This window comes from Drosophila santomea, chromosome X, assembly GCF_016746245.2.
Source record: "Drosophila santomea strain STO CAGO 1482 chromosome X, Prin_Dsan_1.1, whole genome shotgun sequence".
Lineage (NCBI taxonomy): Eukaryota > Metazoa > Arthropoda > Insecta > Diptera > Drosophilidae > Drosophila > Drosophila santomea.
The window spans coordinates 2262794-2287629 of record NC_053021.2 but is presented as its reverse complement, the minus strand read 5'-3'; the positions used below and the strand labels follow the sequence as shown (position 1 = coordinate 2287629).

Here is a 24836-nt window from a genome sequence, read left to right as displayed (position 1 = left end):
GGAATTAATCGATAACCGCGCTCTCTCATGAGAGCAAGCGAGATGAAAACACTGCACAAATGCACTACGCACTTTGTTTTCAATGCCTAATTTGGCGTATTGCAGCTAACCAATTGATTGGTCTTCATTTGTTAAATACTCTTGCCAATGCAAAATCTCATTCTCAATAGGTTAGACAAAAGAAATGGCCACATTAAGAGGTAAAAATTGTCAAGCAAAGTGAGCTGCTGCCCGAGAGTGAGCGAGAGAGCAGGCGATGACTTTCCAGTCAGCTTGCCTATAAATACCAGTGTGCAGCTGTGAAACGGAACATAAGCTGTGAAAAAATAGTAGAGAGCAGACGTGCGAGCAAGGGAAATAAGCAAGTTTTTGAATATTAATAGGTACTATTTCAAAAAGTGCAGACCAAAAGTAAAGAAATAAATTCAGTTTTCTGTGCGAAACAAAAAAATACGGTGAGTTGAGTTTGCCAAGTGCCTTATAGATTTTCTTAGTTGCATTCAAAATGGCGACGCAGCAAGTGCAGCAAAAGAAAAACGGGGTTTTCCATGCATATAGGTGTGTGTGTGTGTATGCGCAGTTCCAGGGGATTTTCTTGCTTCCAACGAAGTTTGGAGATTAGTCACCAAAACTAAATTTGCCATTTCATGGCGAAATAATGCAAGCTGTTAAAACATTAAGGGGAAAACCCAATCAAGTTTTCTGTGTGTGTATGCTAAAATACTTTTCTGGGTCACGGGAACTGGGTCACTACGCAGAAAATCAATTGCGCACTTTCCTCCCACTTTCCATTACTGAAGCCAACTTTTTCCCTTCCCCATTTTTCCACTCGTAGCCAATATGCAAATTTTCGTGAAGACCCTCACTGGCAAGACCATCACTTTGGAGGTTGAGCCATCCGATACCATCGAGAACGTCAAGGCTAAGATCCAGGACAAGGAGGGAATCCCCCCAGATCAGCAGCGTTTGATCTTCGCCGGAAAGCAGCTGGAAGACGGACGCACCCTGTCCGACTACAACATCCAGAAGGAGTCCACCCTTCACTTGGTCCTGCGTCTGCGTGGTGGCATGCAGATCTTCGTGAAGACTCTGACCGGCAAGACCATCACCTTGGAGGTTGAGCCATCCGATACCATCGAGAACGTCAAGGCTAAGATCCAGGACAAGGAGGGAATCCCCCCAGATCAGCAGCGTTTAATCTTCGCCGGAAAGCAGCTGGAAGACGGACGCACCCTGTCCGACTACAACATCCAGAAGGAGTCCACCCTTCACTTGGTCCTGCGTCTGCGTGGTGGCATGCAGATCTTCGTGAAGACTCTGACCGGCAAGACCATCACCTTGGAGGTTGAGCCATCCGATACCATCGAGAACGTGAAGGCTAAGATCCAGGACAAGGAGGGAATCCCCCCAGATCAGCAGCGTTTGATCTTCGCCGGAAAGCAGCTGGAAGACGGACGCACCCTGTCCGACTACAACATCCAGAAGGAGTCCACCCTTCACTTGGTCCTGCGTCTGCGTGGTGGCATGCAGATCTTCGTGAAGACTCTGACCGGCAAGACCATCACCTTGGAGGTTGAGCCATCCGATACCATCGAGAACGTGAAGGCTAAGATCCAGGACAAGGAGGGAATCCCCCCAGATCAGCAGCGTTTGATCTTCGCCGGAAAGCAGCTGGAAGACGGACGCACCCTGTCCGACTACAACATCCAGAAGGAGTCCACCCTTCACTTGGTCCTGCGTCTGCGTGGTGGCATGCAGATCTTCGTGAAGACTCTGACCGGCAAGACCATCACCTTGGAGGTTGAGCCATCCGATACCATCGAGAACGTCAAGGCTAAGATCCAGGACAAGGAGGGAATCCCCCCAGATCAGCAGCGTTTGATCTTCGCCGGAAAGCAGCTGGAAGACGGACGCACCCTGTCCGACTACAACATCCAGAAGGAGTCCACCCTTCACTTGGTCCTGCGTCTGCGTGGTGGCATGCAGATCTTCGTGAAGACTCTGACCGGCAAGACCATCACCTTGGAGGTTGAGCCATCCGATACCATCGAGAACGTCAAGGCTAAGATCCAGGACAAGGAGGGAATCCCCCCAGATCAGCAGCGTTTGATCTTCGCCGGAAAGCAGCTGGAAGACGGACGCACCCTGTCCGACTACAACATCCAGAAGGAGTCCACCCTTCACTTGGTCCTGCGTCTGCGTGGTGGCATGCAGATCTTCGTGAAGACTCTGACCGGCAAGACCATCACCTTGGAGGTTGAGCCATCCGATACCATCGAGAACGTGAAGGCTAAGATCCAGGACAAGGAGGGAATCCCCCCAGATCAGCAGCGTTTGATCTTCGCCGGAAAGCAGCTGGAAGACGGACGCACCCTGTCCGACTACAACATCCAGAAGGAGTCCACCCTTCACTTGGTCCTGCGTCTGCGTGGTGGAATGCAGATCTTCGTGAAGACTCTGACCGGCAAGACCATCACCTTGGAGGTTGAGCCATCCGATACCATCGAGAACGTCAAGGCTAAGATCCAGGACAAGGAGGGAATCCCCCCAGATCAGCAGCGTTTGATCTTCGCCGGAAAGCAGCTGGAGGACGGACGCACCCTGTCCGACTACAACATCCAGAAGGAGTCCACCCTTCACTTGGTCCTGCGTCTGCGTGGTGGCGCCATCTAGATTTTTTCACGCATAATATAAAACAACGCAAGAATGCATACTAAATTTTAGTAAATTGGTTTAATCAAAAGCACAATATAATCACAATATTTATTGGTACTCAAAGAATAAAACTTTCAATTTGTGTGTTCAATGTAATACGTTATGTAGTTTTTATCGGATCCAATGGGTTTCAGTATTTTAAGGGATTCCTGGCAGTCCGCTTTAGTTTTCCCTATGTCTATGCGAATATATTTGGAAAACTATGGATGGGTACAATAAACAGAAGATGTTTTTAAAACAGTGGATTTTATTTGAATATATTAATTTATTTGCAATACCTCCATCCTTGTCGTATTCATTCTAATAAGTTATTTCACATTTGTTAATTTGTACCACAGGTACATTGGAATCAACTGCCTAGGTACTTCAAGAGGTATATTTTAGGGTATTTTGTGTGACCAAATGGCTCCAACGAGAAGTGGAGTCGGGCACACTGGACCAGTCCGAAAAACCTGTTGGCTTGTGCGTAGCAGTGAATTTTGTGGAGAAGAGCAGGCAGGCAGCCAAGATGAGCAAGGAAATCCCTTTGGCCACCGTTAACCAGCACAACAAGGCCACGGATCTGTGGGTGGTCATCAACAACAAGGTGTACGATGTGACCAAGTTCCGGCTCGAGGCAAGTGGCGATGCAGATACACGGTTTTTGGGGGGCGAATTCATCTAATTCAATCGCATCCTCTCCAGCATCCTGGCGGCGAAGACTCACTGGTGGATGTGGCTGGTCGCGATGCCACCAAGGACTTCAATGACGTGGGTCACAGCTCCGAGGCGAGGTTAGAATGTTCAATTTAAAGCCAGTGTGCCTGGTTTCCTCACGTTTTCCCCACTTGCCTTTACAGAGAAATGCTAAAGAAGTACTACGTCGGTGACCTGGCTGCTGCGGACATCAAGCAGAAGAGCCCAATTAGGTGAGAATCCCGTCCAGCAAATGCATGTCAACACCTAAGACCAAGTCAAAATGCCATATCATCTGTAAATAAAGAAAACCTTGGGGATTTCCTTGCTCCGCTCCCACACGAATCGATCTCATCTCATTTTCTCGCTGGAGCACAAGTATTCCTGATAAGGCATTGCATCATATACCTCTGTGATCACTCCACTTTCCTAATGCATGACGCTTCTATTTTGACCACAACCGGTTTCGCACGAGCTTGGCCTGCCTGCCAATCCATTGGTCATTGTTCAATTAGCCAACTCTTATGTAATTGCCATTAATTGCCTTGAAGCCCCCAAAGTTTCACGCTTGACGTGTCCTGAAAGTCTCCCCTTCACTTTCCTTTTTGGTGTACCACCACTACTTTGCATGGGTCGATAAGATAGGTTCCTATTCCACCGGATAATGATGAAATAATATTGTGTTCGTTGAAAAGAATAGTATTTTATAAATATTTGATATGACCTTGCATTCAATGACCTCAACACTCAAAATAATTGTTTACAATTCAATTCTATAGGAAACCGTAGCTTCTTTTTGTTTACGAACAGCAAACAATGCAACAATGTCTAATATTTAATGAATATATCTCAACTTGCATGTACAATATCTGCTCAATTCAAGATTTAAGTCCTTCTCGAGCACGAAAGTAAGGTTCTACAAAAGCTAGTTGGACTTGTAAGTTCTAACCGACCTGCAAATATCATCATAATTAACCAAAGCACGTTAAGCACTCGGAACTATGTACATAATCGCGATAATCTGGATCACAAACAATGCACGCCGTAGTTTGTCACACTTTTTGAATGGCTTGCACACCTTGACTTGTGTTTTTATTTTGATTCTTGGTTCTGTGCATTCGCCTACTATAGTGCCACGCCCACTGATGCCACCGAAGCCCCCAAACAATGCTGCATCCTAAGTTAACCCCTCTAGAAATGCCCGTAAACCAATCCGTAATCCTAGCTAGCTAACCAAAGTGCACTCAGTTTGCTGTGACTGCTGTGGCGACTTGTCGGAGTGCCTACTCCTGGCCAGTTCCCCAAATGATTGACACTCCTCTTCATATTTCTATATTCCATTTCCAATCAAACAGCTGCCGCCATGTGGCATTGGCCCTGGGCGCCGCCTTCATCGGCATCACCCTGGTCTATGTGATCCGACGCGGAGTGGCCAGGAATTAATCTGCGGCCTCGGGCGATTTCACCACTGACCAGCTGCATTCCGTGATTCCAGACATATTCCTTCAACTTGGATAATCATTTTCCACACATTTGATACGCAATAAATTGTACAAATTGCTTAAATACACAACTCTGGCGTTTTATTTATGACCGGCGGGGTGTCTCCAAAAAACAAAAAAAAAGAAGGATAATTGATAGTGAGAATAAAACTATTGTGGATACCCAACAGTAGGAAAAGAGCTTGCATATTTCTGGTCAGAAAAACTTGAAATTTATTTTTCGTCCTTCCGTCGTCACAAACCTGATTGCTCCCCGCCCCCGAGCGTCTCAACTCCTCCAGCTCCTGCCCAGCCGTTCTCCACCGCATTCTCCTCCGGATGATGAATCCACTCCACTCCAACGACACCAACGGCAGGCGCCCCTCAATTTTCGATTATACATAGATATATGTGTGAACCGCGAATCAGTTATGGACTTGACTTAAACGTAAATATCGTTGAGGATCAATGCGGAATCGCATCCCAAATTACTAAGATTACTGCAACTGCTTCTCCGCCAGCTGCGCGTGCATGATTTTTATATTATTGTAGACTGTTCTGTTCCGTTCCGTTCGGTTGTTCTGTTCTTTTCTGTTCTGTTCTGTTCTCGTTTTTGTATTTTAGTGTTTAGGGTTTAGTGTATAGGGTATATGGTGTGTGCATAGTGTTCCTTTGCAGCTTGTGGTGGTTTAGTTCTGCGTTCAGTTCGCCCTAGTTCTCGTCGTAGAGGGGCGTGGCATCGCCCAGATTCATGGAGTGCGGCGAGGTGTTGGTGCGCGGCGTGCTGCGCACGGATGCCTTCGAGGACATGGAGGCGCCTGCTCCGTGGCCCTGGTTCATGCCCATTCCCCGATTGTGTCCGCCTCCGCTGCTGTAGTCATTGACGGGCGTCGATCCATAGCCACCACCACCACCGCCGCTGGCCCCATGCCCCATTCCAATGCCCATGTTCATGCCCATTCCCATCTGCTGTTGCTGCTGCGAGTGATGGTGCTGCTGCTGGGCATGATGCGACTGATGCGACTGGTGCTGCTGCTGCTGCGGCGGCGGTCTGCGCCTTGCCCAGGCATCGTTGGCCAGCTGCCAGTCGAGGTTCTCTTTGGCACGTTGCTGGTGATGGGGCGGCATGCTGCCACCGCCCATGTTGTAGGCATTAGAACCACCGCCACCGCCTCCACCTCCGCCCATATCATAGTATCTGGGTGTGCTGCCCGTTCCGGAACTGCTGCCGTAGTGGTGCCTCTGACTGCTCGAGGATTGCGAGCTGGGACTCGGCACATTGTGGCCGTAGCGCGGCGTCTGTGAGGCATGCGGTGTGTAGGGCGTCATGAACGGAGTCTGGCCACTGGGCGTATATGGCGTATTGATGGCACCGAACGACGGCGTCGATGAGCTGCCGTAGTGCGAGGCGCCCATTCCAGCCGCTGGACCAGAATTGCTCGCCGCTCCGTAGCCAACCATGGATTGCGTGATGGAGTAGGCGCTGGAACTGCCACCGCCACCGCCAGCGGAACTGCTGATGCCACTGCGCGGCGTTCCACCAGACACGCTGCCAGAGATGCTGTAGGGCGCCTGAGAGCCTAAGGATGTCAGGGATGACGACGAGATCGCCGGTGGCGGACGCATCGAGTGCAGTGGCGTAGAATTGGATACCATGGAGGCGCTGGCCGGCGTGGCCGTTGGATCCAGCCAGTGTTCCTTGAACCAGCGCAGCAGACTGTTGACCGAATCGAATATCTGGCCACGGAAACGGTAGCCCTCCGGCATCACCGTCACATACTCGTGGCGCACCTTCGTCTTGGGCAGATAGGACAGCAGGAATTTGCCGGGCATGGAGCGGGATGCCGTAAAGAAGTAGTGTATCTTTTTTGGATCCTTTGACTTCTCCTCGCGTAGCACCTTGTCCATTACGTCCCGCTCATTTTCATCGCCGGTCACCGTGATCGGCCTGTAGTACTTGTACTGTATCAGTTCGCGGGCAGCCAAGGCCATCGGCGTGATGTGACGGGCGATGATCTCGTCCAGATCCTCGAACTCCTCGGTGCCGATCCACAGACTCCTGCCCAGGCTGTAATCGTTCTCCTTACCCTCCTCGCGCACATCGATGTGCTGGAAGATGTCGTCGGACACCTTCCAGGTGGCTGTCAGGTGATCCTTGGACTTGCTGCTCGGACGCAGGGCCACCTCGCCCTGATCGGCCTCCGCCAGCATGGCTACCACCTCCGCATACGACTTGTTGAAGAAGCTGGGATGGGCGATAACGCGGCGGGCGTAGGTCTTGCGCTTCATGGCCTTCGCCTTGGCATCGCTCGCTTTCCGATTGTCCTGCTCTTCGGTCACAAAATCATAGTAGTTGTCGCGCCGCGGCCGCCACTCATTGTTTACGTCCTTTAGATCAGCGGTCTTGGATGAGCAGTCGACTGAGAATCGATCAATGTCTATCTTAATGATGCGTACATGAATCATCTGGGAGACGCGCACACGCTCCTCAGGATTGCGCACCTGCTTATCGGACAAGTTCTTGATGTGTATGAAGCCAGGCAAGCCGTTTTCCAGACGCACACGAACGCCCGATGCTTGGCCAGGACAGGCATTCGCGTCAAAGTGATTCCACACCTCGGACAGCTCTGGAAAGTCGTCCTTGTGGCAGAAGGGGCACTGCCAACTGTCGCTGGACTCTATGCGCACCGGATTCGCGTTGTCCAGCTGCTCGCCCTGCGGCCGACGGTAGGTGAATCCGGTAACCATGGCCGTGACGCACTTGCCCACGTAAAACGAGTCGGGCGTCTCCTTGGTCAGCATGTCGAAGAGCTCCTCCGCACTGGGCTTGGTGTACGGAGTGCGGTAGTCCTTGTACAGGCAGCTCAACTCGTTGCGTATGTCGTACAAGGTGATGCTCTTGCTGCCGAATCCCTGGCGCTCCAGCTCCACGGCGAATGCGTCCAGATCGAGATCCTTGAGGCGCTCTGGCGATTCGAGAATTTCTTCAAGAGCACCGGCCGGATTGGTCTCCTCGTCGTCGTACTCCATGGCATCGATGGCCATCTTTCTGGCCCATTCGTACGTTTCTGGATGCACACGCGACCCGTCCAGCACCTCGACATACGCCTCCGTGCTGTCGCCCAGGGATGAGGTATCGATCTTAATAAAACCGCTGCAGTTAATAAAGACCTTGGGACCCAGATGACACACGGTGACCAGCTGGGTGCGATTCTCCAACCGTTGGTTGCTCTGCTTCAGCAGTTTGAGTAGAGCCTGACCCTTACGCGGACCCAAGCCGCAGGTGTACTGCAGCAGGTTGACGGTCCGTGAGTTCTGCACCATCAGGTTGATGTCCAGGCCCACCTCGCTCGTTCGATTGATGAACTGCAGGCTGAGCTGCTCCAGCAGCTGCTCGCGCGGCACACGCTCCTGCAGCGGATGGTAGCGCAGGCAGAGGATTTCGTCGTCCGCATCACACAGCTGCGAATACTCCACAAGCGGATCCTGCATCTTGCGGGCCAGCGAAGCAGCCTGCTTTAGCAGGGCAGGATACTCCTTGAAGTCAGATTCGCCCTTCTTTGAGTTGGCATAGATCTTGGCCAGCTCATTGTCGATTATCTCCACCTCGATGGGCGGAAACTGTTCGGAGGTCTCAAGCTCTTGCAGAATCTCCTTGATGTCTGCCTGGATGTTCTGGGCGTCACGCGATTCCGCTCCAATGACAACAATGTGTGGCTTCTTCATTTTGATAAAGTCACTCAGTTTTCGAAGGTCGGCCAATTTCTGGGCCTTCTCCTCGGCGTTGTGCGAATTCTTGCGCCTCAGAATGTTCGGAAGTCGCAGGTAGTCGGAGATGTCGCCCTCCACGGTTGTCACCGCACAGAAGGCGGCCACCGACTGATCGGGATCGTAGGCCAGACCCAGCACCCGTATGCCCCGCAGTGTGCTCCAGTCCTCGTAGCCGTAGTCGGTGGGCAGTTCCGGCTTATAGGGTGCAACCTTTAACCACTTGTACAGCTTGCCCGTGCAGGAGCGCAGCACAAATTGTTGAGCCTCCTCGTGCAGAGTGGAGCGCAGCTCCTTGATAAGATCCGGAATAACCCACTTCTGCAGCGCCAGCTTAACGCACTCCGCCCGCAGCTTATTCCACTCCTGCACGTGCTTGGAGAACTGATCCAGCTGGTACAGGGCCTTGGACTCTTCCACATAGTCGCCGGGTGGTCCGTTGGCGTTTGCATTGCCCTCGAACTCCTCGAGGAACGTAATCTCCAGCAGTTTCTCCTCCTCGGCCATCATCAGCTTTATGAACTGATCGCCAAATAGATCACCCACCGGCTTCTTGGCCACGTACTTCATCGAGTACACGGGCGAATTCTCATCGATTAGCACCATGCCATTCTTGGTGGGCCGTATGTTAATCCGTGCTCTGTCGAAGTACACCTCACGCATGGTCTTGCGGAGCAGTGGCTCCTGTGCCAGCTGACGGGCCACCACATATTTTGCGGCATGGATAACCTCATCTGTGGTCATGAAGCGCGGTGACAAATATTGCTTCGCCAGTTCAGTGGGGCCGAGACTTTCCTGGGTGATCTCATTACGCTGGTAATTGTCGCGCAGGTTTTCGGCAAACTGCTCAGGCGTCAGACCAAAGTGCTTGGCAAAGCCGCAGATGCCCGCCTTGCGGAACACCGCATAGGGACTGCTGTTGGGCGCCTGCTTCAGCTGGTCATCGATCAGCTCCGGATCGTCATCGTCCTCCGGCTCTGGGACAACTATCGCCGCGCCCTCCGCCGCATCGTCACCGTTCTCGGCGGCGGCCGCCAGGCGACGCGCCTTGGCCTCGCGACGCTCCTGGATCACCTTGCGTCGCTGCTCCGCCTGCATGCGCGGCAACTCGTGCGAGTAGTTGAGCAGGAAGTACATGTGTACGTCCTTCAGCTCTTCCATGGACTGCACGTCGGAAAGGCGCTCAAAATCGCTGTCCAGCATTAGGCGCACATCGTCCGGTATGGGTTTATCGGGGTCAGCGCAAAGCGTGTCCAGCTGGAATTGACGCATCTTCTCGAAGAGCACCTTTAGCTTGCGCTTTCTCTCGTTTAGCTGACACCAGCGCTCATCATAGTAGTAAACCTTCCACAGATCGTCAATGTTCAGCTCTGGCTTGACGTACTCCTTGCGATAGAAGGCTATGAAGGGCACCTCCAACTGCTGGTTGCGTATAAATTCCAGCGTCTGCTTAATCTTGTTTACGGCCGTCGGTGGTTTGCGCAGCTTCTCGCGGTTCTCCGGCTTCTCCTGCTCGGAAACGGTCTGCTTGCAGAACGCATACTTGTAGATCCAGTCAGCCTCGAGGTCCAGCTCGTGTGATCCCTCGGGCACCGGGGTCACGGGCACCTGGCGCAGCTGCATGCGTTCTGGGATGTCTGTCTTGCGAATCTCGTTGTCCATGTCGGTGAAATGGCCACGCTTAAGCTCGCTGGGCTCGTATATGTCGAAGATTGTCTTTTTGGCCACCTTCTTTTTGAGCGCTTTCTTTTTCTTGACGCGCATATCATCACCGGCGCCCAGCTCCTCATCGTACTCATCTCCTTCGGAATCATCCTCGTACTCGTCCTCCTCGTATTTTGAGAAGTCGTCATAGTCGAAGTCCACGCCAAAGATGTCCTGACCCTCTTGGAGTGATCTGTAGTTCAATTTTATCATTAATGTGTCAGGCGGTAATAACTTGAGTATATTTTTTTGTATACTTACGCGTCTGTAAAGATCGGACGGCGCTTCTTCTTCTTCTCTGCTATGGGACGCCCATTATCGTCCACAATGAAGTCATCCGCGTCCGACTCCGTGTCCTCCTCGTCGAAAGCGTCCGCCTCCCTGGGACTGCGCTCGCTGCGATGCTCAATGCTCTGTAGAATTGGGGCAATCAGTTAAACACTGTGCATTGATGGGGGGTGAGGGGTTACTAGTGGCATACCTCATCGTTCTCGTCGAACAACTGTTCGGCAATCTGCTCCCGGGCCAGACCCTCGTCCACGTGCTGCTCCTCGCCATCGCTTTCGTTGTCGTGAATGCGGCGCAGACGCTTAAACCGCTTCTGCAAGAGAAAAACAAGATTAGAATCGTTATACATATACATTCGAGGAGCATAGAAGCCCCTAATCGAAATATGAAAAGTCCATACTTAATTGGAGTTTAACAAGTGCAAAGCTAGCAATATACAGTTCTTTTCCTTAGGAAATACATACCCGTCTCTCGACTTTGACGCCCAGATTCTCCTCGATCAGATCGTAGTCATCGTCCTCCAGTCGATCGTCCAAATCATCGTCCTCGTGCTTTTTGCGCTTTTTACCGCTGCCGCCGCCTTCGGTGTCGCCACCGCTCCCGGTATCTGAGTCGTCACCGCTGCCATCGTCCTCCTCGATGGGATTGTCGTCGATCAGATCTTTGAGCTCTTCGCGCAGTCGTTCCTCGTCATCTACGGAATAAGGCATTAAGAATTTCGGTTTACCACGTTCCTTCATCAGATTTCTAACTGAACACTATTGTCAAAACTTAATGTGACCCGGTTTTTTGAAAGGTCTACCTAAAATATGGGTATCTAGATTTTTACCCATACCTATAACATTTTGAAATAGTGAAGCTCTAAGCATTGATTATTCCAGGGCAGCTGCATCCATTGATCTAATTCCCCCTCCCCTCATGCTTTAAAATGCAATTTCTTGGAAAAAGCCGCACTTCGAATTCGCCGCACTTGTTCCACTTACTGGAACGAGCGCAGCTGTTTGTTGTTGCTGTTGCTGCTGCTGGTGCTGATATTCCATGGCCACGGTAGCACGGTAAAAACACAAGACCTAACCTCAAAGTTGTAAACAAAAGAAGTTGCAACCGGGCGCATTGGGCAGTTATAGATGGCTATATCCCGGACATGGATTGTTTGTATCGGCGGATGGTAAGAGGAGGGTGGGGGAGAGGTAAGTGAAAAGCCCGCCAGCGATCGCCACATACGTATGTATGTATGTAGTTTGTTTTCGTACGCGCTTTAAGCGGCTCGAGTGGAAAACTCACCTTCTTCTTCTTCGCTACTATCGGAGACGGCCGCCTTTAGTTTCTTGAGCTTCTTGCGCTCGTTCACGTCCAATTCTTCCTCCTCCTGTGGGAAAAACCAAGAAAAGCCATTGGGGAAAAAGCAATATATATATATATATGTTTGTAGATGTATGTATGTACACATACGCAAGGCGCAACGCACACCGCACGCATACAGGCGCACGGACGGTACGCGCGGCTAGAAACCGTGTTTTTGGGCTTCGCAGACACCTACCTCTGATTCCTCGGCCTCTGAGTCCAGAAATTCGGCCATAATATAATGGAATAAAACTTAACTTAATAATATAGTGCGTATATATGCAGAGAAACGCCGCGTTTGTGTGCGTTTTTGCCTCTTCTCTTCTTCTTTATTTCTGCTTTGCTTCTCCCATAGGCACCAAATGTTGGTATTAAAATACTAGCTAAATACCAATGCAAAAATACATGCTCTTTGGTCACACTCTTCTACTGTTTACATTACAGTTTGCTGTTAGCTTACAGCAGCTTATCGCTGCCAGCCCTGGCTTACATTGCAGCACGACAGTAGATCCTTCCTATGACATATATGTGGTTATTCGTTCACATTTGCTGTTCGCAATTTGCAAAGCTTGTTAAGCACATGCTGGTATTGAAAAATGGTTATAATCCATCATTGGTTATTATCGAACACAGGTATATACATATGCTGTTTGGTTTTCACGATGTAGTTTGCAAGGTTTGTATTGCATACTATAATAAGTTCTGGCAAATAACTAATATTATGTGTATTTAATAATAATTTCTTGAAAGTAAATAATAGTAAGCGGTATACATAAGTTTGGTTTTAATGATAATAAACGTAAGCAGTTTATTAAATTCGCATTTTAATGAATGGAATGGTATAGTATGGAATGGAATAGTATTTTGTCAAACGCCTCATTTTTTTGGCTCTCCTTGGTTTCCCGAAAACGGGCAGACTGGTCGCGCTGCCGTAACATTTACCGCTTCGCCGACACTGGGCACACTGTATTTTTGTTGCTCGACGAGGAAATACTATTAGTATTTTTTTTTCGTTCATCCTAAAAGTTTAAGTGGACGAGACGAGCGGCGGCCCACTCGACCCCTAATCGAAATTCAGAAGTGTATTGTTTTGGCCGAGAACAGTTTGTCAGGGAACTTCACTTCATTTACGCTCCGAAGCGGCAAAAGTAGCATTCCCAAAAACGAATAAAATCTAAATTCAAATTCAAATCCAAATAGAAATAGAAATATAAGAGCCATAAGCTGAAGTTAACGAGACGAGACAACAATTCGATTCGGCGGTTTTTGTTTTTTTTTGCCAGTGTGTGTTTGTGCTACGCTGTGAGTGTGCATTACGTGCATTAGTGTATGTGTCCAGTGGTCCTGTTGTTCTTGTTGCTGTTGTTATAGTTTATTGTTGTTCTTGCTGTTCTTGTTGTTGTTGCTGCTCGCAAGGCACAAGGCACAAAAACATAGAAACACACAGACAAACACACAACACACAGATCGCTCACACAATTGCGAATATTTAGAAAAGCAAAGCATATATGTGACAACCAAACGCCAGGGAAAAACTGAAAATCCGAGCAAAGGAGACAAACCAAAAAAGCCAATTGAGAAATTAAAGCAGCTGAAGCAACAGCAACATGGACCTAATCAATAAGTTCAGCAATGCATTCTGGAGTACGCAAATCTGGCTGCCCCCGAACACAACCTGGGCGGACATTGCGCCCGGCTCGCGACCAGATGTGGTGCACGCCAACTACAAGGACCTCATTTGGCCCATTCCATTTGCCGCTGTCGTCATGCTGGTCCGCTACACGCTGGAGCGGTAAGTTTCCCATTTTCCCCCTTTCCTCTTTCTATTTCCCATTTCCCACTGCTCACTTCCCGACTCTCTTTCCATTCTTGCCATTCCCGGCAACTCGATTCCATTCCGCCTCTCTTTAACCCCATTCATACGGCTTTCCCTCGCTCTCTCCCGCTTCCGCTATTTTTTTCTCTCTCCGACTGACTCTCCTTTCCATTTAGTAAGCCCACCGCCCACGTTTGTTGCACCATGTACAGTAAACTTTATTCATAATTCCTTCTTTTCGTCATTTCATTTCATTTTATTATTTTTTTCGAAAAACATAACCTCACGTGGAAACGCCCAACATTCTGCAAGCGTACGAATATGTGTGTGTGTTTGTGTGTGTGAAACAGCATTTGTTTGTTTGTGTGTGGCTTGTGCGGCATACACGCGTTTTGGTTGCTGCAACTTGAAGTTTTTCCTTTCCAAGCGACGCCGGCTGCAGTTTCGAGCCCAGCCGGCAACGAATTTCCCACAAAATATTAGCCCCACTCCACTTACAACTTCCTACTAATTGTTTAGTCAAAGGGAAAACATACATGTATGTTTATTTGTATGTATGTATTTGTTTATAGTCGGCACCATCAGCTCCATGCGGTTTTTTTTTTCATGGTTGTATGGATGTATGCACCGCTAACGAATTGGGTACAAATCAGGCACAGTGGTGCAAATAGTTAAACAATCGACCAGTGTTAGAAAGTATTTTTTTTTTACTTATCATTTAAAGGGTGTTTTCTTGAATACGACAAAAAGCTAAGTTATATACATCTCACAAATATAACCAGATTAGCCTTAACTTTGATTTATGTTTGGGAACGACCTCGGTGGAAATTCAAAGCTTATATTTATTGACTTGTCAATTTGCGGCGATAAAAAAGCCATGTTTTTTTAAACTGTTGCCAGACTTCAAGGAAACTAGTCTCCAATTGTATCGCATAGTGGGATAACTGAATTAAACCCATTATTCACTTTCAAGGCAAATGTTCATAAATGTTTTCTTTCATTTAGCTAATTGGGTATTACCCAATTATATCCAATATCCAATCTCACAGTTAACATCTGGTTACTTGAAAATATTTTAAAATGCCGCATTTCCATGCCTGTTGACCCACTGTGCGCTGGAGCAAGAGCATTTTGGCCGCTTTTCAGGCCAATTAACCGGCGCGTCGTTTGGCTTTAACTATGTAGCTGTGAATAGGCGAACGAGCAGCAGTTCGCGTGCACTGGCATTTGCATGTGGAGAAGTTGTTATTATCATATTTTGCAATGTTTTCGGTGCCCTTAATTTGACATAAGTGGCGAGCGGCTAGTCCAGCGTACTGCACTCTGGTCCAAACTCTGAACATCTGCCACTTACTTGGCTAGAATAATGACAAATTCACAAATTTTTTAAGTTGACCGCAGCTGTGGGTTCATCTTATGGAATTCCAACTGTGTCTCTTGTTTTCATTCCATTTTAAGCTATTTTTTTCGGTGGCTTGTTTGCATTCACATTTGAAAATGAAATTGAGACAAAAACCAAATCTGTTTCATGGCGGACCACTTTGGTTTTGTTTTTTTTTTCCCCCCCCCCGTATTCTTCTTAAACGAGAATTGGTCTTCAAGGCCGAATTGGGTTTTTTTTTATTTTATTTTCCTGCTCTTCCATTAAGATTCGTTTAATGGCAAAAGTCGCCGCGGAATCGATTGGTGGAGACTTTCCCAAAGTGCCATCCCATCCGTGTTGGGCATAGTTGGAGCCACCTTGGGCAGCACCAACGCCACCACTAGCACCACCGCGCCACTCCACGCCGATAAGATTTGCGCCAAGATTTACGTATAAAACCTGATAACAGTGCTCAGTGCCTCGATTGTTTTACGGCAAACTCTCGAATGACTGTTTCCATTTCCCCATTTGGTGGATGGGTGTGTGTATGTGTGGTTGTGTGGGTACAGCAGGGGCGTGGTCAAAGGGGGGCAGGTGTGTCATTAACATTTATTTGGGTCAAAAGAGTGCAAAAGGGCTTGAATGTTAACCATCGTTACTGCACATTTCGCAGGCTTAAAACGCGAATTCTTTATGTTTTCGCATTTGTACGTATATATGTCTGTACATATGTATGAGTGTAGGTACCCTGGGCTAAAAACCAGCAAGGCGAGGATTTGGACAAATTGCTCATTGGGGATTAACCATAGCTCTGCCATGTGTTTGTTTAAAAAAAAGATAAGTAACTAACTTATAGTCACTCCGCCCCCATCGTGTGCTTTTTATGTACTATCTTGGTCCGTGATTCGTCAACCGTTTTTCCTTTTGCGGGCCTGGCCAAAAGCACTTGGCCCGCCAGTGAGTCATTGACTCGAGAAGTTTTTCCAAATATGTGCGCACTTTATGGCCCGATTGGCGCTTCCCTTATGGCCACCATCCACCATACTATGCCGTACTATGCCATACTATCCGCCACTACTAATGCCACAAACAAAAGCACAAAAGCACGCTTTGGAATGTGGTGTGCCATGGATTGGGGTTTATGTTTCTGTTTATGTTTATGCTGTGGGGGGAGGGAAGAACAAGTGAGAGACACTTGCTAAAACAATTCACACAGCTGGGGCCAAGTGATTAGAGCTCTAGAAAAGAAATAGAATAAATTCGTTCTGATTCAAATTATTCAAATTCAGATAAGATAGTTGTATCTCCCAATGATAAATTTTATCCATTAATGGCATAATTCCATTTTCGCATCTAGATTCTTTCGACTGGTGGTATTGGAATCTTTTATTAACGTATATTGCAAATCCATAAAGCTTATCATCGTCGAGATCCCACCTGGCTGTTCCATAACCTTTTCAGATCGAACACTTAGATAGTAGAGCTCAAGTGGGTTTTATGAGTGCTAGTTAGCTGGGCGCAGCTGTGTGTGGGGCATGTTCTATTTGTCCGCATTTATGCTGAAGCTTTTGTGATACGTAATCGCCAAGAGGCGACCCTCGAGCTCAGCGCTCTAGTGCGATAAAATTTCAGGTTAATTATTTTAATGGCTCACATGCACACAGCAATCGGGGAAATGTGTATACATGCATATATATCTACATATGTATATATATTCAAATATACACACTAAATCGCCGGCCAATGGGCAATTGCCAGCTGCACGACCATTTCTCCGTCTTTTCTTCTTGTTAAACCTCTTAACTTTGGATTGGCAATAGTGTTTCCAGGAACAATAATCCCAGAAACCGATTCGTAAACCCGTTTCCGTAAGTTTTCCACACTTTACCTCGGTCACTCGAATTGCTTATCGTGCCGATTGCCCAATGGTTAGTGAAAAAAAAAACGAAAAAACCGATAAAATAACGTCAAATGCTATAAAACGGAAAAAGAATAGAATAAAAAAACGCACGTGCTTCACTCACCAGCTGAGTATGGGAATGGGAATGAGGAGTTCCAACTGGTCAGGTGGTACTCCACTTGAGGGGAGGGCGGACTTTTGATGCCGGTGCAATTCGTTCAATGTCCAATTAGCACCTCTCGTTCTTCTCTTGAGAAGAGTATGAACTAGTTTTTATGAAATATGGCTAATATCACTAAAACTAGTGTTGCTCTATGCTTTGTAAGGATTCTAAAAATATATCTGCGAAATTATCTCCATGTATGATATTTAAGAATATAAAGAATTTGTTTCCTGAAATTTTATTCATAAACACTAGCGAATATTACCATTAAAAGATTATGAATTTGGTTACCAACAAGTATACATAGTTTATGCCAAAAAAATATGAGTATTTAATTTACAAGCCGCAGATTGCCGAATTGGTCATAAAGCAAATTGAAATAGGGCATGTTTTAGAGATTATTCACGGCTGACTAATGGCACCTATGCTAAATTCCAAGTTCCATCTGGCAATTGGTGGCCATGAGTCAGACCCATGTCGGACCACATACAGGATACGGCATAGGCATAGCCGCTGTATTCACTTGCGCTAATCTCACAATCGTTGGCTTGCCTTTGCGTGTTGAATTATCGCTGACAAGCGCAAATAATTCGCCAAACAACCGGCGACATATATGCATATATTATATTTATATTTATATATAAATTCTGTATGGCTTGAGCGCCGATATTTTAGTTGTGCCGGCGATAAGAGCCGAATAATTGCCAGTGCATTGCACTTTGGGCGCAATTTGTGCACACTGCCTAAGTGAAATTTAATAAATGCGTTCAAATAATGGTGGGGCTCTTATCGCAAACTGTCATCGCGTTGCAGCTCAATCAAAACACACTCATTATTTGCACGAAACCCAACGAATTTGTGGCGTTTAACGTTTGGCCTTAAAGCGGGTGGTCCAAAGTTTCCAATCTTAAAAGCTTACAACATTTCCCTTGCAGAACTTAGTATTTATTATTCTTTATTACTACATCGTTTCTTTGCTTAAAAATGGCTACCACTTACAGTGCGAAATAGTTAATATTTAAATTGCATATTCTAGGGCACTTTTTGGTTAATTTCATGAAATAATTGGTACAATAACTAATGGTGCTCCATGATATAACTTTATTTGCATAACCATAACATTAATCCCTGAACTGCGGCAACAGCCAACGTTGCTGGGTCTTAGCGTCTTTTGAGTCCGCTTGCACCTCGTTCAGCACCAGGAATAGCTCGTGGTCCAACTGCAGCTGGGTGTGAAGAAACTCTAGGAACTCCTGCTCGGTGCCCAGGCACTTGGGCTCCCGCAACTTAGAGTCCAGGTTGTAGTAGCTGCCGTTCAAGCGACGCAGTGCCAGCCAGTGGCGCATCTGGAAGGGCAGTGGGATGTAGTAGCCCAGGCTCATCTGGGCCGGCACATTGAGGATGAAGCCGAAAATGGCGCTCAGATTGAGGCAGTGTGGATCCCGCCGGCGGTCGAACCACACCGCCTCGCAGTTCCGCTGCTGCAGGGCGTACATGATCACATTCACGTCGTAGTTGCCCCAGCCGATCCACGAACGATGCGGATTAAGCCAGTTGCGCGGGGTCAGTGTGGTGCAGTAGTCGTCCAGTTCCGATTTGGAGAACGTGTCGGGACCCTGGAACAGGTTGTTCAGGGCGTGGAGGCCGCAAAGGTGGCGTGTCTGTCGCTCATGGTAGATTCCGTGTGGCATCATCGTGGTGTTCCCGTTTCCATTGCCATTCCCGTTCCCATTGCCGCAGTCATCCGCCAGAGAATTCCCGAGTGTTCGAGCACTGGGAGATTCCATTTCGGAGCGGAGCAGAGTGTGGTGACAGTATCCAGTGGGTGAACTAGCTCCAAACAGACGGGGAGCTCGAAATGGTCACTAGATGAAGTGGCTTTTTGTTGTTTACAAGTTCGAGGATAGTGGTTTATAGCGATGACACAGCAATAGGGATGGCACCAAGTATCGATATGCGTGCGAAATTTTAGCCATGCACCGGTGTGCATATCGATGTTTTGGCAATGGTACTTTTTTTTAATTATGCTACAAGTTTTTTAAGAAGGAAGCAAAGATATTTCTATCGTGCTGTATCAATCTTTTCTAATATATTTTTATGCTCTCTTAGAAATGGAAACCTATTTAGGAATTTGTAGTTTTTCACTAGTGAAACGTACTGAAAAAAGCCCTTGATGAATATTTCATTAGAACTGCTAAGAATTTGTATGACCTTTGTTCAGTTGATAACATAAACTTCCAGTGTGCGTCATTAATGACGCACTCCCAGGCGTATTTTCGATAAAACTTGAATAGACCAATTTATTTTTACACGCCCCAACACGCACTTCTTGTTCAAGAAGCCTCCCAATTACAGGGTCTACTCCCTATAAGCAATACTTGTCAAAGAACCAGGGGAATTTAAATACATAAATCAATATTCGACTTCGAATGCGGGTCAATTAAATCCTTCTTGGTGCGTTAATTCAATTACGCACTACTTGAACTTGAACCGAGCCCAGATTTGGCATTAATTCGAATTAATTGTTATTTGTCGATTGTAATAATAGAAAATCTGATATTTCCGCGTTTCTTCTTGGGCTTCGGGCCCCATGTGCTTTGCCTACGAAATGAGAAGGGGTTACTTTGGAAACCACTTGGAATTCCAATCGTGGTAGAGCCATGCGATCTGCACATCTCGTGGGCATGGCAGTCAGTCGACCATTTTCGATTTCATTGGCAAATTAACTTCCCAAACGGGATATACTCTATATGCTCGCCAGTCTGGCGTGGTGTCCAGCTTTGCACGAGCTAATTACCCATGCATGTGGGCGTGCGGGCAGACCAAAAACCGATCCCAAAATCCCCATCCACATCCCAAATCCCAGTTGCCATGCCTCACACGTGCCAGACGTTGGGGCGACGACAGGTGTGTGTGCAAAATAAATATAAATAAAATAAAATAAAATAAAATCATAAACAAATACAGATACAGAAACTGAAAATCCAGAAACGTTTCCGCCATGGGTGTACGTACCTACATGCATAATTAGGATGTTGTCAAGCCCAATGGAACTTTTTATTGGATATGTTGTCAAGTATCAACGTTAGCAATTCCATTGCCAAGATTACAATTGTTCCTGAATTGAATGCCATACATTTCAATAAAATGGGTGCGTGGGATATCCGTCTACCTTTTCTTGTAACTTTCTTATGCAATAGCCAACATTATCTGGTCACAGTTTATCTTTCTACCATAAACTTTAAAACCTATGCCTCCAACTAACTGCTTTATCTACTCATAAAGCATTTAAAAATAGCACTTTCTAATCGAAATCACAATATTACTTGCAGTTTCTGGATATCGCCCGTAGGCAAATCACTGGGCATACGTAGTTCTAGACCTAAGAAAGCGGCAAATGTTCCTATTTTGGAGAAGGCCTATGCCAAGTCGACGCGATTGGACAAGAAAAGTGTAAGATAATGCCTACCATCAATCCCTTCCAGATGACTGACCATGGAACTTCTGATTCCTCTTTCAGCTGGGTCCGCTGTCCAAGCAGACGGATATGAGCGAGCGCCAAATCGAGCGCTGGTGGCGTCTACGAAGGGCCCAGGATAAACCGTCGACACTTGTCAAGTTCTGCGAGAACACCTGGCGCTGCATCTACTATCTGTACAGCTTCATCTTTGGCGTGATCGTGCTGTGGGACAAGCCGTGGTTCTGGGATGTAAAGAGCTGCTGGTACGGCTACCCGCATCAGGTGAGGATTTCTTCTCTTCGATTACTCGATCTTACATACTTACATACTATAATACATATTCTATCGCTTGCAGTCGATCAGCAATGATATCTGGTGGTACTACATGATTTCGATGTCCTTCTACTGGTCCCTCACTGGCACCCAGTTCTTCGATGTGAAACGCAAGGACTTCTGGCAGATGTTCATCCATCACATGGTCACCCTGCTGCTGATGTCGCTCAGCTGGGTGTGCAATCTACATCGCGTCGGTTCGCTTGTCCTGGTCGTTCACGATTGTGCCGACATCTTTTTGGAGGCTGCCAAACTCACCAAATATGCCAACTATCAGAAGCTGTGCGATGCGATCTTTGCCATCTTCACAGTGGTCTGGATTGTGACGCGTCTGGGCTTCTATCCACGCATTATTTACAGGTGAGTAGCGTCCAGCGCCAAAACCCTCTCTTTTGGTTTATCTGATCCCAATCCAAACTGACATGCTCTTCCATGCCAACCATCCTGTTAACCCGGCAGCTCATCTGTGGAAGCACCGCGCATTCTGCCCATGTTCCCAGCCTACTACATCTTCAACTCATTGCTTCTGATGCTGCTCGTTCTACACGTGATCTGGACATACATGATCCTCAAGATCGTTGTTGACTCTCTGCAGAAGGGTCTGGTAAGTGTGGAGGCATCTGGCCATCAAGCTATTCTTCTCTTAACTGTGCTGTTTATCTCCGTAACCTACCATTTATCTTTAATTCTTTAAGTAGTTTAAATAGCCTATGTAGACTACAAACAGAACTTGATTGTATTTTGAAAACACACTCATCCGATTTCCATTTCCCTGCAGATGTCCGGTGACATACGTTCCAGTGATAGTGAGGATCTCACAGACAGTTCGGAGAATGCACGTCTGGCCAATGGCTCGGCGCGCTCCAAGAACAAGTCGAACAGCGTTGCGTCTTTGGCTGCAGGATCTGCCGGAGAAGCAGGAGCTGGCGCTGTCACCCAGCGCAAGACCAACAATGCCAACAACCACACGACCGAGGCGGCAGGAGGAGCTGCGACAACGGCAGCCAAGTAGGATGGGATGCGGGTGAATGGGGGCAAATGGAGCGAGGAGGAGCCGGTGGGCACCGGCAGCTGAGACACCAGTACCACTAGTAGTGGGCACACTTCCCGACGGGCAGGCGCAACAGCAACAGCAAACAAACAAAATCCACATACACCCCAAAAACACACAACACACACACACGCAAACACACGCATGTACGCACACACAAACAAACACACACACGCATACAAAAAAACCAAACCAGTTCAGAACGTTTTTATGTTAATTATTATTTTTTATATATAAATCGTTTTTAAGGTTAACAAAAAAGAAACAAAACGAAAACCAAAAGAAATTTCAATAAATGCGAGAAAATTGATGTGTAACGATCCACTTGTACATCGTTATTGATTACAATTACTATAACTATATGCCTCACAGTTTTTTTTTTTGTTGTTGTTTGTCTTGCTTAACCAAAAAAAAAAAGAAGAGAAGAAAAAACCGTTAAATATAACCATTTAAACGTAATGCTAAAGTTAAGTTATTTTACCAAACGAAATGGAAGATAGCACAGTGGGACTAAACCAAAATCGCTTAGGCAAGAATTCAATAAACAAAGAGTAAAGAAAAAAATGAATAGTAGTCAAAACTATTGTAAATACTGTACTTGTATGTTTCCCATATAAATAAATTTATGCAAAACAAATTACAAGACCCAATCAAAGTGTTTCGAAAAAAAGCGGGACGGCACCATCCTGGTTTTGATCTAGTAAATATTAAACGGTTGAGTAAAAAATAATTCTTGTGTTTATTTTGTCTCGCCTCAATTTGTATGAACTACAAGCTAGTTTCTATACATCGCTTCAAAATAGAAATGCATAGTGAAATTACAAAAAACGCCTTATAATCGCTTTCTTTATAAGTTATATTAATGTACAAACTATAATTAGAACTGATAGGATGAACATTTTGCGAAATCGTTTTATATTTATTGAGACAAATAGTTCCATAAAAAGATTATGACCAATGTCAAGTTATACCGAAGCATTTCATTCATTTTAAATCCTATTTCCAATTCATTTAATTTCGTCTTGTAAGAATTTGAAGTGTATAATGTGACTACTAAATGGGAATAAAATGGTGATTTAAACATCTCCCAAAAGGGGTTTCTGGCGTTAAATGCATATGAGGACGAAGAGTAGAAGTCTTAACATATCCCAGAGCATTCTTCATTAATAAATCCTATTAAAGTTTATTTTCTCTCGTCCAAATTGGTATACACTACACGCTAGATTTTTAGTACTGGTAGCCGTCGGGTTGATAGGGCCGTGCGAAGGGCGTGGGAGCGAAGGGCACGGGCGGTGGACGCCAGTTGGTGGGCGGCGGTCTTGGAGGAGGAGCTGGCATGCCCGGCGGTGCCCAGGCATTTGGCTGCATCATGCGTGGCGGCGGCGGAATGCCCATTGCTGGCGGCAGAGGCGGCTGTCCGCCGGCCATTGGTGGCAGCGGTGGCGGCGGTATCGTGGCTGGGAATGGAGCAGGCTGGGGAACGGGAGGCGGCGGTGCTATCATGCCCATGTTGTTATTCGAAACGGGCACCACCGGCGGCGGTGGCGCCATCATTGGTGGTGGCATCATCTGGCCCGGCATCTGGGGCATCATATTCTGCACAGGTGCATCGGCGAACAATTGATGCGGCCGGTCCGCATGGGCCGATGGATTCTGGGCGGCCAGCAGGCGCTCTGCAGCTGAGCCGTGACGCTCGCCCTTGTGATCCTTCTTAAAGGCATAGGACACGGAAATGGGACGGTTGCACAGGTACTGGCCGTTCATGGCGTCCATCGCCGCATCGCTGGCCTCGAAGCTGGCAAAGTTGATAAAGGCGAAGCTCTTTGACTTGCCCGTCTCCGGATCCCTCATAATCTTCGGCGTCTGCAGAATAACACCAAAGGCGGAGAACGTATCGTACAGCAGCTTCTCGTCTACCTCCACATCCAAGTTGCCAATGAAGATGTTGGCGCCGACGTCCAGATTCTTCTGATGCGCCGACGCCTTGTTTACGCGAATGGGCTTGCCATAGAGCTTGATCATGTTCATGATCTTTATAGCATAGTCGGCATCCTCCTCGCTGAGGAACTCCACGAATCCGTAGCCCTGGTGCATTTGAGTGACCCGATCCTTGGGCATGTGTACATTCACTGAAAGCATGACGATTAGGGAGCTGGTGAGGACTATACATGTGTGACTAGACTTACCCACGGGTCCTGCCTGCACAAACAGCTCCCAGAGCAGCGTTTCCGACACCTTGTCGTCCAGACCGCCGGCGTAGATGGTGGCATCTGTGGAGGGAACGGAAAAAGGGTTTAGGCGTTTCGCAACTGGGGGAAAATGCTCAGTGGAGGTCAAACCCACCTTGGTTGCGTTCAGCAATTGGACCGGCCGCCATTTTGGAGCTATTTTTATAAACAAAACCAAAAACTTAATTTCGGCGTTTTCAACATGCAAAAATGCTCACAACACAACCCTGAATATCGACACAGACTATCGATGCCACAAGTCGATAATAATTCGGGCCATCCCAATTATAGTTTCGATTAGCAATCGAAATCGATAGAATAATAAATGTAAATATATACAAAAGGAATCTGTTTATTTGTATTGGGCATTAAATAAATAAAACTAAATAGAGGCGATGCAAAAATATAATTTTCTCATTTAAGCTAACAAATTTAACTCTTCATTAGAAACAACATATTTATTTAATTTATTTGATAATCTAATCTAAAATATAATAGCGAAAACTTATTCGGTTAATTCGAATTAGCTTATTTGAATAATAAGGTA

General features: G+C 47.0%; 6 protein-coding genes across 8 annotated transcripts; 3 read left to right on the top strand and 3 right to left on the bottom strand.

The window, feature by feature from the left end:
• The first annotated feature begins 302 nt into the window (after nucleotides 1-302).
• LOC120456685 (polyubiquitin-C) lies at nucleotides 303-2811 on the top strand. The gene is made up of 2 exons (XM_039643647.2): nucleotides 303-455; nucleotides 836-2811. The coding sequence occupies exon 2, from the start codon at nucleotides 841-843 to the stop codon at nucleotides 2671-2673; it is 1833 nt and encodes a 610-aa protein (XP_039499581.1). The 5' UTR covers nucleotides 303-455; nucleotides 836-840; the 3' UTR covers nucleotides 2674-2811.
• A 324-nt stretch (nucleotides 2812-3135) lies between these two features.
• On the top strand, nucleotides 3136-4963 carry LOC120456686 (cytochrome b5). Of its 2 annotated transcripts, none has more exons than XM_039643649.2 (4): nucleotides 3136-3331; nucleotides 3400-3488; nucleotides 3555-3623; nucleotides 4522-4720. In XM_039643649.2, the coding sequence occupies exons 1-4, from the start codon at nucleotides 3224-3226 to the stop codon at nucleotides 4574-4576; spliced, it is 321 nt and encodes a 106-aa protein (XP_039499583.1). In that variant the 5' UTR covers nucleotides 3136-3223; the 3' UTR covers nucleotides 4577-4720. The 2 variants fall into 2 exon arrangements, with proteins under 2 accessions (XP_039499583.1, XP_039499582.1); XM_039643648.2 differs by lacking the exon at nucleotides 4522-4720 and adding an exon at nucleotides 4746-4963 and having other exon boundaries at nucleotides 3138-3331.
• On the bottom strand, nucleotides 4952-12319 carry LOC120456684 (transcription elongation factor SPT6). Its single transcript, XM_039643646.1, has 6 exons — nucleotides 12172-12319; nucleotides 11916-12000; nucleotides 11096-11325; nucleotides 10825-10944; nucleotides 10605-10756; nucleotides 4952-10536 (listed from the first exon to the last, which is right to left on the bottom strand). Exons 1-6 carry the CDS (start codon nucleotides 12208-12210, stop codon nucleotides 5583-5585), a joined length of 5580 nt encoding a protein of 1859 aa, XP_039499580.1. The 5' UTR covers nucleotides 12211-12319; the 3' UTR covers nucleotides 4952-5582.
• A 603-nt stretch (nucleotides 12320-12922) lies between these two features.
• On the top strand, nucleotides 12923-22711 carry LOC120455539 (ceramide synthase 6). Its single transcript, XM_039641876.2, has 7 exons — nucleotides 12923-13277; nucleotides 13469-13767; nucleotides 20550-20670; nucleotides 20738-20959; nucleotides 21033-21370; nucleotides 21470-21614; nucleotides 21789-22711. The coding sequence occupies exons 2-7, from the start codon at nucleotides 13583-13585 to the stop codon at nucleotides 22020-22022; spliced, it is 1245 nt and encodes a 414-aa protein (XP_039497810.1). The 5' UTR covers nucleotides 12923-13277; nucleotides 13469-13582; the 3' UTR covers nucleotides 22023-22711.
• LOC120455541 (josephin-like protein) lies at nucleotides 18156-19150 on the bottom strand. The gene has a single exon (XM_039641879.2). It carries the CDS (start codon nucleotides 19002-19004, stop codon nucleotides 18339-18341), a length of 666 nt encoding a protein of 221 aa, XP_039497813.1. The 5' UTR covers nucleotides 19005-19150; the 3' UTR covers nucleotides 18156-18338.
• Nucleotides 22712-22898: 187 nt separating the features above from the next.
• Nucleotides 22899-24544, bottom strand: LOC120455540 (splicing factor 3B subunit 4). Of its 2 annotated transcripts, XM_039641878.2 has the most exons (3): nucleotides 24405-24530; nucleotides 24248-24331; nucleotides 23218-24190 (listed from the first exon to the last, which is right to left on the bottom strand). In XM_039641878.2, the coding sequence occupies exons 1-3, from the start codon at nucleotides 24436-24438 to the stop codon at nucleotides 23289-23291; spliced, it is 1020 nt and encodes a 339-aa protein (XP_039497812.1). In that variant the 5' UTR covers nucleotides 24439-24530; the 3' UTR covers nucleotides 23218-23288. The 2 variants fall into 2 exon arrangements, with proteins under 2 accessions (XP_039497811.1, XP_039497812.1); XM_039641877.1 differs by having other exon boundaries at nucleotides 22899-24331; nucleotides 24405-24544.
• Between the last annotated feature and the right edge of the window lie 292 nt (nucleotides 24545-24836).

Coding starts and splice junctions, on each gene's coding strand:
- LOC120456685 (XM_039643647.2), top strand. CDS start 841: ATGCAAATTTTCGTGAAGACCCTCACTGGCAAGACCATCACTTTGGAG.
- LOC120456686 (XM_039643648.2), top strand. CDS start 3,224: ATGAGCAAGGAAATCCCTTTGGCCACCGTTAACCAGCACAACAAGGCC. Junction 3,332..3,399: donor TGACCAAGTTCCGGCTCGAG/GCAAGTGGCGAT, acceptor CATCCTCTCCAG/CATCCTGGCGGCGAAGACTC. Junction 3,624..4,745: donor AAGCAGAAGAGCCCAATTAG/GTGAGAATCCCG, acceptor CCAATCAAACAG/CTGCCGCCATGTGGCATTGG.
- LOC120456684 (XM_039643646.1), bottom strand. CDS start 12,210: ATGGCCGAATTTCTGGACTCAGAGGCCGAGGAATCAGAG. Junction 10,945..11,095: donor GCGTCAAAGTCGAGAGACGG/GTATGTATTTCC, acceptor TTTCTCTTGCAG/AAGCGGTTTAAGCGTCTGCG. Junction 10,757..10,824: donor TGTTCGACGAGAACGATGAG/GTATGCCACTAG, acceptor CCAATTCTACAG/AGCATTGAGCATCGCAGCGA.
- LOC120455539 (XM_039641876.2), top strand. CDS start 13,583: ATGGACCTAATCAATAAGTTCAGCAATGCATTCTGGAGTACGCAAATC. Junction 20,671..20,737: donor CGCGATTGGACAAGAAAAGT/GTAAGATAATGC, acceptor TTCCTCTTTCAG/CTGGGTCCGCTGTCCAAGCA. Junction 20,960..21,032: donor GGTACGGCTACCCGCATCAG/GTGAGGATTTCT, acceptor TATCGCTTGCAG/TCGATCAGCAATGATATCTG.
- LOC120455541 (XM_039641879.2), bottom strand. CDS start 19,004: ATGGAATCTCCCAGTGCTCGAACACTCGGGAATTCTCTGGCGGATGAC.
- LOC120455540 (XM_039641877.1), bottom strand. CDS start 24,438: ATGGCGGCCGGTCCAATTGCTGAACGCAACCAAG. Junction 24,332..24,404: donor AATTGCTGAACGCAACCAAG/GTGGGTTTGACC, acceptor TTCCCTCCACAG/ATGCCACCATCTACGCCGGC.